Consider the following 13,420-nt stretch of genomic DNA (forward strand, 5'->3'; position numbering starts at 1 on the left):
CACATCAGCATACGGGAGTTGAGAGCGGTCCGTCTTGCTTGTCAAGCGTTCGTCCATCACCTTCAAGGTCGTTGTGTCGCGGTGTTCACCGACAACACGACGACTATGTTCTACATCAACAAGCAGGGCGGCACAAGGTCCTCTCCCCTATGTCTCAAGGCGATGCGTCTCTGGGAGTTTTGCATAGCCCATGCCATTCACCTTTCCGCCTCCTATCTCCCGGGAGTACGAAACACTCTAGCGGATCTACTGAGCAGGTCCTTCCGCTCGCACGAGTGGTCCCTCCGTCCAGACGTCGCCCTCTCACTCTTCCAGAGGTAGGGTCGTCCCCGGATGGACCTCTTCGCATCCAGGGAGAACAGGAAATTTCGAACATTCTGCTCCTTTCAGGGTCGGGAGCCCGGGTCTATAGCGGATGCCTTCCTGATCCCATGGGCGACCCACCTGTTTTACGCGTTCCCTCCCGTTCCACTGATACACAGGGTTCTCCTCAAGGTGCGCAGAGACAGAGCTCGGGTGATTCTCATAGCTCCAGCGTGGGCCAGACAACATTGGTACCCTATGTTGCTGGACCTCTCAGTAGCCAACCCAGTTGCCCTGCCCCTACATCCGGACCTGATCACCCAGGACCATGGCAGGCTCTGTCACCCGGACCTTCCGTCTCTGCACCTTACGGCATGGCTCCTGCGTGGTTGACAGGCTCCGAGTTACGCTGCTCTACCCCGGTTCGGGAGGTTCTCCTGGGCAGTAGAAAGCCTTCCACCAGGGCTACTTACTCGGCTAAGTGGAAGCGTTTCTCCTGTTGGTGTTCGGAGAAAGGTCTTCTCCCTATGGAGACTCCCATCACCACTATTCTAGACTACATCTGGTCCCTCAAGGCCCAGGGTCTGGCGTTGTCGTCCCTCCGGGTCCACCTAGCGGCTATCTCTGCGTTTCATCCTGGAGTGGACGGATGTTCCGTCTTCTCCCACCCTATGGTGGCGAGATTCCTGAAGGGACTGGAGCGTCTCTATCCACAGATCCGCCCTCCTGCCCCTTCATGGGATCTCAACCTGGTCCTAACTCGGCTCATGGGTCCTCCATTCGAGCCATTAGCTACTTGCTCCCTGCTCTATCTCTCATGGAAGACCGCCTTCCTAGTGGTCATCACCTCAGCTAGACGGGTGTCAGTACTACGGGCCCTCACAGTAGATCCCCCGTATACGGTCTTCCATAAAGACAAGGTGCAGCTGAGACCACAGCCTGCCTTCCTTCCCAAGGTGGTCTCAGCTTTCCACATTAACCAGGAGATCTTCCTCCCCGTCTTTTTCCCAAAGCCCCATTCGTCCCGCAGGGAGCAACAGCTCCACTCGCTAGATGTCCATCGGGCGCTAGCATTTTATGTGGACAGGACCAAACCGTTCCGCAAGTCCCCCCAGTTATTCGTGGCGGTAGCGGACCGGGTCAAGGGGCTACCGATTTCCTCGCAGAGGATATCTTCCTGGGTTACCTCCTGTATCAGGACCTGTTATGACCTGGCCCACGTTCCGATGGGCCGTGTGACTGCTCACTCCACCAGAGCACAGGCATCATCGCTGGCTTTCCTTCCCCGCGTGCCAATCCAAGAGATTTGTAGGGCAGCGACCTGGTCATCGGTCCACACATTCGCTTCCCATTACGCCCTGGTTCAGCAGTCCAGAGATGATGCGGCCTTTGGCTCTGCAGTGCTCCAGGCCGCGACTTCTCACTCCGACCCCACCGCCTAGGTAAGGCTTGGGATTCACCTACCTGGAATGGATATGAGCAATCACTCGAAGAAGAAAAGACGGTTACTCACTGTTGTAACTGTTGTTTTTCGAGATGTGTTGCTCATATCCATTCCACACCCGCCCTCCTTCCCCACTGTCGGAGTAGCTGGCAAGAAGGAACTGAGGAGCGGGCGGGCCGGCAGGGGTATATATCTAGTGCCATAGTGGCGCCACTCTAGGGGGCGACCTGCCGGCCCACTGGAGTTGCTAGGGTAAAAAGTTTCCGGCAAACGTGCACGCGCGGCGCGCACACCTACCTGGAATGGATATGAGCAACACATCTCGAAGAACAACAGTTACAACGGTGAGTAACCGTCTTTTATCTCCCTTAACTAGCTTTGAAAATGGAGCATGCACATTGCTTAAATTACTAAGATGATGTGCATATTATAGATAGTCAATGCTTTTGCAATTTGGAGGAAAGGGAGCTTGTAGATCCAGGAGATTGAACAGGAGCAAATCCCACCCCATTGTTCTGAGGACCAACAGTTTCCTTGCTGTCTCGTATCAAATGGTCCGAGTTCAACTTGGCTTCTTTCTGCAGCAACTAAAGATGTCGTAGCCCTTTCTTCCTCCCATGTTCTGAGAAACAAGAACAAATATTGTGATGCAATTTCACATCTAGTTGTATATAGTAGAGCTTCACTGAAACAGCTTTTAAATTAAAAACTTCTCCGAAGTTGGCTCTACCCTCCACAGAAAAATTTCACAAACTTGTGCTAGTTAAGGATGTCTAAATGTCAAGTCTTGTAGAGAAAAGAGGAAATTCCTCTACGTAAACAATGACTTATTTCTTCATACTAGTGTTGACACGCAGTTACAATAAAAGCTTCTAGGTCACATAGTGCATCCTGTGAATTAATACAGTTCTTCCACTGTACTAAAACTAAAAATATGTGTTGGAACAGATTCCACTTTTCTTCTCATTTTCCATTAAGAACAATTACCCTGATGAACTAGTACAGATTACATCACTGTGCTCAAACTTCTCTAGTAAGTTTACTTAGGCTGAGTAACTCCAAAGGTTGTCAAACCAACTGAAAGAACTAAAACTTAGCTTTGGGGTCTGTACATGTTAGGATATTAGTGTATGTATCTGAAACTCCTCTAGAAGAACAGTGGTACCTAGTTGTCAAGGGAAAAATTATTTAACCCTGTTGCAGGCTAAGTGTTTGAATAATCTGAGTATTAACAAAATAAAACAGTACAAAATAGCGTATTGCAAGAGTGAACTGCATTGTTTGGTCTAGATTGGTTCCCTGTATGTAAGCTTGGGACTGATCTGGGTATGCCTTCCTTACACTGATGTTCAACTAGTATATTTTTGTAGTGCATTGTTGATTCGCCAAGATTATTGTCTTTGGAAAAACACTTGAGTTATGCTAGTTTGACATTGCTAGTAGCAAATGACTCAAAAGATTGGAGTGATAAATAACGTGGATAGGGCATTCATACAGAACAGCATGGATTGCTTGGTAAATCAAGCCCATTCAAGCAGTGTTTTTGTACAGCCAAAGCAAGGCCATATGTATAAGAATAAAGAAGGCAGACCATGCTTATAGAATGGGGGACTGTATCCTGGATAGCAGTGATTCTGAAAAGACCTCTATAGGAGTCGTAGGAATAAGCAATTCACCATGAGCTCCTGTTCAGTACTATGGCAAGAAAGGGCTAAGGTGATCCTTGGATGTATAAACATAGGAGTAGGAAGGTGTCTTGACCTGTGTGTATGATGTTGGTGAGACTGATACTGGAATAGTGTGTGTAGTTCTGGTGTCCATATTTTATAAAGAAGGTTGAAAATTAGGTGCAGAAAAGAACCAGAAAAATGATTTAGAGGCTGGAGAAAATGCCTCAGTGAGAGACCGAAAGAGCTCAATGTTTAGCTTATCATAAAGAAGGTTGAGAAGTGATGTGTTTCGTTTACAAGTACCTTCATTGGGAGAAAATAACAGGTACTAAAGGGCTAGCGCAGAAAGGTGTAACCAGAACCAGTGGCTGGAAGTGAAAGCCAGATAAATTCAGATTCCCAGGCCAGAAGGAACTTTGATTTTCTATTAGCATAGATGACCCTTGGCACTTTCCTCTTTTTTATGTTTGAATGTAATTAACTATATACTTAGGTATGAAACTTTCAAACAGCCATGATAAGGGCTGGGATCCTGAAGCTAAGCTCTGTAAATACGTAACATCTGTATTTACAACCAGAACTCTTTTAGAACTTAGTAAGTTTGCAGTGTTTCCATCTTTTTTCTAGGAAGAGCAAAGAGAAATCATTAAAAGAACCCTTAAATGTGTTTAAGTGGCATTTATGCACTGTAGTAGCGTCACATTTTCCATATTTGGGATATGTCTACATAGCCTACATTAAAGCGCTGTCTGTTAATGTGCTTTAACAGGGCTGTGTAGTCGTGGCTTCGGTGCTGGGGGAGAGCTCTCCCAGCGCTGTAATAAAACCACCTCTGCAAGGGGAATAGCTCCCAGTGCTGGGAGTGCAGCTTCCAGTGCTGTAGCACTATCTACACTGCCACTTTACAGCTCTGAAATTTGCATTGCTCCGGGGAGAGGTTTCATCTCCCGAATGAAGAAGGCTTCAGTGCTGTAAGTGGCAGTGTGGACAAGGCTTAACACTCAAGCCTAGAAACTTCTTTAACCTTAGGTCCTCTGGTGGGAAATACAGGGGTCTTTGAATCAGCAGCATGTTGCTGAATGATTTTATGTTCTCATCTGGCCTCTCTTAATGGTGTTGCTTTACTTGAAAGCGACTAAGTGAAAATGGTACTACTATAGTCAAATCTGTTTCTTGGGTATATTCAGCCATATGTAATGAACAAAGTGAATAAAAAACAATTAAAATAGGCTGCCTCAGTTCTACTAACCATGCAGAATTTAACATAGCTAGGAGAGAGGGACTCGGAACCTCTTTCTCCTTGTCATTGACATAATTATTCCATAGATTCATAACTTGTTTAGTAGTTCTCAGTTGTAGCCGACAGACTCCTTTAAAAGCTTTGAAGCTGCATAGTGGCAACTGAGAGCATAATTGCATGAAGTGGGTCTGCATATGTCACAGAGGACCTAATCCAATTTGCACAATGCTTTGCTGGTGGTGATGCACAAGAAGGTAAAACCCTTGTTTCATTTAGATTCTTTGGTGTATTTGCTGTAGGGGAGAAGAAGGTAGGAGAGCCGAATCAGTTCACGCTTCATTTGCAGTGTTAACAGAGATGTAAATGGTGCAAGGCTGTGGCAATCTGGAAGTTAAGATCTAAAGGACAGAAGCATCCAGTTACTCAGCCCAACAGCATGCGTCATTCACAGTGCTGAGAAGCACTTGTCAGAATAAACTAGAAAATGTGTGTAAGCAAGTGTAAAGGGCCGTTCTGAAGCTAGTGGTGACAGCAGCCACCTTGCTAAAAATGGTGTCACTTATGATAGGGTAGAAGACCAATAACAGGTTGTAAATCCCATAAAAACTTACTTAAGCACTTTAAAAGTAATCTACTGAGGCAAGATGGAAACTGGTATAGTCTCATGCTACCAATGTCTCAGATTACTTCATTTTGAATAAGATGCTAAAAAAGACAAAATGTGAATACAAATTTGAACTGTAATAGGTCAAGTGCTTATGAAGTGCTACATATTGCTGTGTGATCTGCATACTTTAGAGATACTTGTTAAATATGATCTAGTCCACATTAGAAACAAATACCTTATAAATATTATTTTTTGTAAGTAAGCATTGTATTACAGACAGAATCCACAAACTTTATTTTATATGCATGGAAAACATAACTTTGCCAATGATTTAATTATGCAAGTAAATTTTATAGCAGGCTCCTAAACCCTAAAATAGGTTTATAATGAAAATGCTACCAGAGCCTTAATTAAAGCAGTGCTTGTGTGTGCCATACCAGTAAAGCTGGAAATGTAACATGCTGCAGTACAGAGCAGAATTCTAGCTTTCATTCAATTGTTTTATATACCTCCTCTCAACTGCAGCGCCGCCTGCTGCGGAGTGTCTTAGCCAAACTGAAAGGTTTGGTCAGTCTGAAACTTTAGAACGCAAAGGAGGTAGCTGAGGTGAGATGGGGTTGCCTGGTATGCTTTGTAGAATCATATAGCTATTAATGGCATGTTGCATTGAATGCTTATCTTTAGACATTTAACTTGTTAGATGCATAAAGAGCAGCAGTTAAACGCAAAAAATTGCTTTTGATTTTATGGTCAAGATTTAACTCTACACATCCAGTTCCCCTCTGTTTGGTATGTATACTGTGATTTAAGAATGCATATGCTTTATATCCTAGGTGGTGACCTGTTAAGTAGCCTGTTGCAGAGTCCCAGTGCAGCCAAATTATTGAATCAACCGATCCCTATCCTTGATTCAGAGAGTGAATATATTTGTTCCCTGGCATTGGAGTGCCTGGCCCACCTCTTCAGCTGGATCCCTCTGTCTACCAGCATCACTCCTTCACTCCTCACCACCATATTCCACTTTGCCCGCTTTGGCTGCGACACCCGAGCCAGGAAGATGTCCTCTGTCAATGGCAGCAGCCAGAATTCTGTCTTGGGTCAGGAGCGTGGTAGACTTGGGATCCTGGCTATGTCTTGCATAAATGAACTTATGTCAAAGAACTGCGTGCCTATGGAGTTTGAGGAGTATTTGCTGCGGATGTTCCAGCAGACATTCTATCTCCTGCAGAAGATTACCAAGGAGAACAATGCCCACACGGTGAAGAGCCGGCTAGAGGAACTAGATGAAAGGTAAAACAAATCAACCAGCTAAGTAACTGTGGTAGGATCTTTCGCTTACTAAAAGACTGTCTATACTGACTTGCTGTCATGCATGGTGTGTTTAATCACCTTTTTTTACAGAGCTCTGTGCTGCTGAAGGAGAGCAGGAAGGTAGGTGTGTTCAGGTAAGTTGGTGGCAGGGGGGTTGACTTTGCAAAGTGACTGGTAGTGTAGGTTTGTATTCTTTCCTATCCTCTTCCTCCCCACTCCCCCATTCATTACTGTTTGACTGCAGGTGTGAGGTGCCACGAGAGCTGAACCTGCCCTTCATTCAGTTGCAGCAGAGCAACAGAAGAGGCACAGTGAGGCAAAGGAATTGCAGTATTCCCTTTCCGGTTCATATCTGCCATCTGTGTGTTTTAAAGTCGTGTTTTAAAGGAGTGGGCAGCATGCTCCAGGTCACTCCATGACTTGGAAGAGAATGAAAACTGGTCAGTTTCATACCTTATATTGGGACTTGAGAAGCGTATCTGTTTTTTTTGTTGTTTTTTTTTAAATCAGCATTACAGGATTTTGGAAACTTGAGGTTCCTTGGGGTGTTTATACGCCAATTAACCAGCCTCATGAAAGCAGCCCCAAAATTGAAGGCTCCTTCATGCATTTGTTAATTATAACTTCTATCTGTGTAAAGGCAGGATAAGTGGAAGCGTCTGGGAGGCTTCTAATTCCATTTTCACTTCCAGAGGGATGCGAAGAAACTTGTTGCCTAATTCAATTACGAATCTTTGACTTCTTTCATGAAGATTCTTCTACTTGTTTTGACAGGAGGGAAAGTCATGTTGCATGGTTGAACTTTCCAGGTGTTGAAATAGTCATTGGTGTGGCATAGCAGACAACTACTGTTGTTAGCTTCTGTTACAGCACTGCTGTCGGTTTTAGCTTTGGGAGCTCTCTCCTGATGCTGATGTTGGCGGGATATATTTTCTGATGTTGTTGTAATTATGTGAATGTACCCAGATTCACAATTGTAGCCCGTTGCTGTGGATGCATGATGATAGAAGTAGATAAGCACGGCACTGCACTACCAAACTTCTACTGAACCATTGATCGTCTTCCCAGACATGACACCCAAGTTTCAATCAAAAGGTTAATGGGTTTGCGCAACAGAGGCACTTTGTAATTTCAACTCGGGTGGAAGTCTTGGTTTAGCAAAAACGGGTCAATGTGTAATACAGATGCAGTGCATCTCTTTCTCTCAAATTGCCTTCAGTCTTTTTCAGCTGGCTTCTTTAGATATATTTTAAACTCTTTTGGAATTTAAATCTAGATTAATAGTGAATTCTGATTATCCATTTTCTTGACTATCCCATTAGCTTCGACATTACCTAGCTTCCTAACATCAGGTGTGCAGTAGCAAAATTGAAATCTCTAATTGCATGTACATTTGGGCATATGGATAGAGAACAGATGATTCCAGGAAAGTGAAGCCAAGTTAGTAATGCTGCAGTGGGAAAGAGTTCTTTCCCTACCCTCCACCCCCCCACCCCCCTGCAGTGTAACAGACTTCAGTGCACAGGGATTTTTCTCCACAGGCTGTGGAAGCTCTGCTAGAGCCCAGTTTGCTTTTTACATGTTGCACTCATTTGGTGGTATTTTGATATAGCTCATGTTCAGAGATCTTGAGGTCCATAAATGAATCTCCCTTTTTGTTAATGCTTAATATGAATTGAATCAGGGATGTAACCTAGATATTTTGACTTAACTTTATAGACTTCTCTAGCTTTTTTCATGAGTAAAACATTCTCTGGACTGGTTGTCCTACAATCTCTCCCTCCTGTGGAGTAAAGAGTCTGCAGTCTGTCACATGGTTTTTTTCTTTGTTTTAAGGTTAGCTACACTTTGATTTCCAAAACTTGAGTCAGTTCCAAGTTTTCAAGTCAAGCTGTCTTCTCACTTGCCATTTTTAACTTGGCATGCTGCTGAACAAAGCTGACATTGTTGCAAAATAGTGTAAAATGACATAGCAATACCTTATCTTGTACCTTTAAAACCCTGATTGCCTTAAAAGTTCACTCTTATCTAGGACAGGAGTGACATGGGGTCATGGTTGGTTATCAGTTACTTTATTTACCATGGAATTAGTGCAGTTTTGAGCTTTGTTGATCTTGAACTTGCAAACTAGTGCAGAAAATGTTAACTTTAACCATATTTTGCAATTTCCCATTTGTGTGACATTTAATTTCAAGTTTCCAGTACCTTTAATGAAATCCGAAGTGTAGTAACAAAGTATAAATGGTAATTCCAAAGCTAACGACTGGCTTAGTGGCTTCTAGAGGTCTACATCCATATAAAACTTTCAGCATATCTTTGATTAGATCTTGGTTTAAAGAAAGCACTGAGCTCAGGATAACTGTTTCCCACTAGGTCACTTTTTAATTTTGAAGTATTTGGCCAATGACCAGTACATACTTAATGGGAGTTGCTCTTGCCAAGAGGACTGGTGCCAAATGAACTATAAATATAATCTTACTACCTCATGCATTCCAGCAATTGTGTGGGTCCACAGTTTCATACTGACCAGTCTGGGAATGATGCAACTTGCTGTTCCTGTTCAGTGGTGACTCTGGTTTGGAGCTAGCTTTGTTCAACTAAAAGGAAAAATTTTTCTCACAGTGAGGTGTGTCGGACAAATACAGAGTTTCCCATCAGTGCAGATGTAATAAGGGACTGTCATTCCTGAGTGTCTTAGAATTTTGCCACTAAAATTATTTTGGTGTCTTCAGCTGTGTGATGTTTCTTTTTTTTTAAAACATTCTTGAAATACTTTTTGATATTTAAGAACTCTAAACCGTCACACTGGTGGGAGATATCGGCTTTTCAGCCGTGCAGTTATTTAACTACATCAATGGGTTTCTTGGTATTAGAATGTTCATAAAGCATCCTGTGCAGTGATGGCATACAGGTCATTGTTTTTTTGCAGTCAATACGTAATTAAAATCATATCCTAAACTCTGGTAAAGCTCCATATTGCATAGTGGATGTTCACTCCACATTAACAGCCTACACTGCAGTGGCCTTTATCGTTTGTTTTAGCAATGCTTTCTTGAAGATTTAACTACTTACTCTGCCATGAAAGTGTGTCTAAATTTTGGTGGTGGTTTCCTTTTTGGGCCTTTCTCTTCATATACTGTAGCATCAGAAAGACACAGTCTTAATCATGGAACTGACTAATCCTAGATGTGGGGGGAAAATTGACAAGGAGTATTTAAATCAAGACTGCCTCTCTTCGTAAAAGAGATGGTCTAGTTCAATCACAAGCTCTTGGACTGGATGCAGGAATTACTGGGTTATATTTCCGCAGTCCCCAGAGTACTTCCTGTTTATCTCCGTGACATGGGTGTTGCCGTTGGTGTGTTTTTAATACCAGAAAATCAGTTCCCAATATCTGTGTTATATCTCATTCAATAGTATCTCCCCAAGTGCTACATTCTGTTGACTGACGCCATCCATATCCATTCAGCTATGATGGGTCTTGCTGCTAAATATTTGTAGCACTAAGGGGGTTGCTTATCTGAAGGCCTTATTTAATTCATATTGTTTTATCTGAACACTAAAGTTGCTTTTGACTAGACTGTCTTTTCTGCTGTGTTTCAGGTGTTAATGGAATGAAGGGTTGCCCATCCTGTAGGTAATTGTTGCAGGGCTTTATATTTTAATTGTACTACCAGCTATTAAATGTAGTTTTTATTTAATGAAACGGTTTTGAGTGACTTTTTCGCTATTTCAATTAAATTGTTTTTCCCCCATGGCTTTCTTCATGTTTTATCAGTTGTTTTCTCTCTTTTTTCCTCTAGCTACATTGAGAAGTTTACAGATTTCCTGCGTCTCTTTGTGAGCGTCCACCTAAGGAGGATTGAATCATACTCTCAGTTCCCAGTGGTTGAATTTTTGGCTCTCTTGTTCAAATACACCTTTCATCAGGTACGGCACTTACACTGCTTTTATCGTATTCCATCCTTCTTTGTATGTCCTAGCCATGTATGAGATGAGTAAAGGATAGCTTATTTCCCAATAAGTCTGAAGGCTCAAAGGCAGCCCACTAAAACTTCAGTTTCATGCCTTTTTAGTAACTGAACATGTTATCATACAGATTTCTACTGGCTTAACAACTTGGGACTTCTTGGAAGCCTTCATGCACTTTCTAATAGCATAACATGCAGGAAGTCTTGCTCCTGGCCCCAAATAGTTGAAAAACGATCAGATCTAGTTATCTTGCATGAATGACTTGGCTGGCTTTTGTCTTTGTTGCTGTTTTACTTGGGTTTGGAGAAACTTTTTTGAAAAGTCTCTGTATAGCCCCATACATCTATGCTGGGGGATGGCTTATTTGTCACTTCTGAAACTGTTGCTTTTACAGCTTCTCCCAGGCTTGGTAGGGGATGATTTTTATCTTTTTATTTTTTTTCCCCCTCACATACCATGACCTAGAGTGTCACCTTAAACCTGCTACAAGATTAACTGCTTTCACACCATTCAATTAAACTTGCAACCTTATTTGCACTTGTAATTATTCATATGTTGTGACAGGGGAGGGAACTGTGAAAAAGGAAAGATACTTGCCTAGTTCAAGGTCACAGGAGGAGTCAGTCAGAAGCAGGACTAGAGCCTAGGAAGTCTTGGCTCCCAGTCCTAATCTCGGACCTCACTCCCCTTTTGACCGTTCAGGCAAGTAGGATTTTTCCAAGTGTCACAGAAAATTCCTCACTAAAGCAGATCTGCGTCACTTAATGGAAGTGTCCTCCCATTCTTGAAAGTTACACACTAACTCAAATTCTGGCTACACATAACCTGTATTTTATTGCAGTTCATGGTGTTTAACATCGGGCTTTGTGTATTTCAGCCTACCCATGAAGGTTACTTTTCTTGCTTAGACATTTGGACACTCTTCTTGGACTATCTTACTAGTAAAATTAAAAGTCGTCTAGCAGACAAAGAAGCAGTACTCAACAGGTAAGCAATGCCAGCAACTGTTAACAAAAAAGAGCTTGAGATACTGCATAAAAATAGCTTTGTCTGTGTGGAGCTCACGCTTGCCTGCTGGTTATTCCTGAGTCATCACACTAAGAGTGAGTCTGTCTTGCATTTCCTAATTATTTTACCTGCAGAGGCTATTGTAACAAAATGTAGTTTGGGGGTGATGCTTGTGCAGTTCAAGATCTGACACTAAAGCAGAGGCGGGCAAACTTTTTGGCCTGAGGGCCGCATCGGGTTTTGTAAATTGTATGGAGGGCCGGTTAGGGGATGGGGTCATGGCCCGGCCCCCACCTCTTATCTGCCTCCTGCCCCATCCAACCCCCCCGTTCCCTGATGGCCCCCCCGGGACCCCTGCCCTAGCCACACACCCCCACTCCCTCTCCCCTGACTGTCCCTGGACCTCCACCACCCCATCCAACCCCTCCACTCATTCCTGACATGTCTCCCCCTCCCCCCCAGACCCTTATGCCATCCAACCACCCTTCTCCCTGTACGCTGACTTCCCCGACTGCCCCTTGCCACCCCATCCAATGCCCCCTCCTTCCTGACTGCCCCCTGCCCCCAGAACCCCTACCTCCATTCAATTCCCTGACCTCCCCGACTATCCTGACCCCTATTCAGACCCCTGCCCACCACCCTGAATTCCCCTGCCCTCTATCCAACCCTCCCTGCCCCCTTACCGCGCTGCCTGGAGCACCGGTGGCCGGCAGCACTACAGCCACACCGCCCAGCTAGAGTCAGGCTGCGCCGCCACCACACAACACAGAGACCAGGTCAGGCCTGGCTCCTCAGCTGCGCTGCCCTGGGAGCTCACAGCCCTGCCACCCAGAGCATTGCGCTGGCTGCAGGGGAGGGGGAACAGCGGGGGAGGGGCTGGGGCTAGCCTCCTGGGCCAGGAGCTCAGGGGCTAGGCAGGACAGTCCCGTGGGCCGGATGTAGCCTGTGGGCCATAATTTGCTCATCTCTACCCTAAAGTAAAGAAGCAAGAACTGATACTTTGGAGAATAAAACCATACCCTAGCCTGGCAACCTTGATTATAGAATACTGGGTTGTCTGAATTGTATTTGTTGATACGTGGATGACATCTTGCTGTGTTGGTTGGGTATCTAACAATAGCCTGTTAGACATCATTCCTGGCTTTTGTTGGGACTTTAATATTCACCAGTTTGACGGCTAAGAATGCAATATGAATTCTGAAGCTTTGAAATATTGCACTCCGATGTCTTTATGCAGTATCGCACTTTATTATTTTTGTGCACAAATTAACGTTTTTCCTAAAGTTGTTTAATCAAGCTGCATTTTGTGTATAAACTGTATTTTTGCTTTATGTAATATGACTATAGGGAAGAAAGATGGTCCGCTGGTTAGGTACTGACTAGGACTTGAGAGCTTTGGGGCCAAGTCCCTGATGTACCACAGACTCCCTATGTGACCCTGGGCAAGTCACTTTGCCCTCTGTGCCTTAGTTTCACCAACAGTAAAATGGGGATAATAGCATTTCCTGCCTCATGGGGTGTTGAGGGTAAATATTCTAAAGATTGGGGTGCTTGGATATTACAGCAATGGGGATCATTAAAAGATAGATTAAAAACAACTCACACTTGATGAAGCATATGACTGAACATAAGAACAGCCATAATGGGTCAGACCAATGGTCCATCTAGCCCAGTATTCTGTCTTCTGATAGTGGCCAATGCCAGGTACTTTGGAGGGAAGGATCAGAACAGGCGATCGTCAAGTGATCCGTCCTTTGTCACCCATTCCCAGCTTCTGGTAAACAAAGGCTTCAGAGCATGGTTTTGCATCCCTGCCCGTCCTGGATAATAGCAATTGATGAACCTATCCTTCGTGAACTTATCTA

At 44.0% G+C, this 13,420-nt stretch overlaps 1 protein-coding gene across 4 annotated transcripts in view; it reads left to right on the plus strand.

The window, feature by feature from the left end:
- The window catches only part of XPO6 (exportin 6), a 453,699-nt gene that overhangs the window by 401,000 nt on the left and 39,279 nt on the right, over positions 1-13,420 (plus strand). For all 4 annotated transcript variants that reach the window (XM_050968134.1, XM_050968135.1, XM_050968133.1 and 1 more), the window contains 3 exons: positions 6,098-6,554; positions 10,379-10,505; positions 11,425-11,534. In XM_050968134.1, the coding sequence (XP_050824091.1) occupies positions 6,098-6,554; positions 10,379-10,505; positions 11,425-11,534 (694 nt within the window). The remainder of the gene's footprint in view (positions 1-6,097; positions 6,555-10,378; positions 10,506-11,424; positions 11,535-13,420) is intronic.

The sequence above is a fragment of the Gopherus flavomarginatus genome, chromosome 9, assembly GCF_025201925.1.
Source record: "Gopherus flavomarginatus isolate rGopFla2 chromosome 9, rGopFla2.mat.asm, whole genome shotgun sequence".
Lineage (NCBI taxonomy): Eukaryota > Metazoa > Chordata > Testudines > Testudinidae > Gopherus > Gopherus flavomarginatus.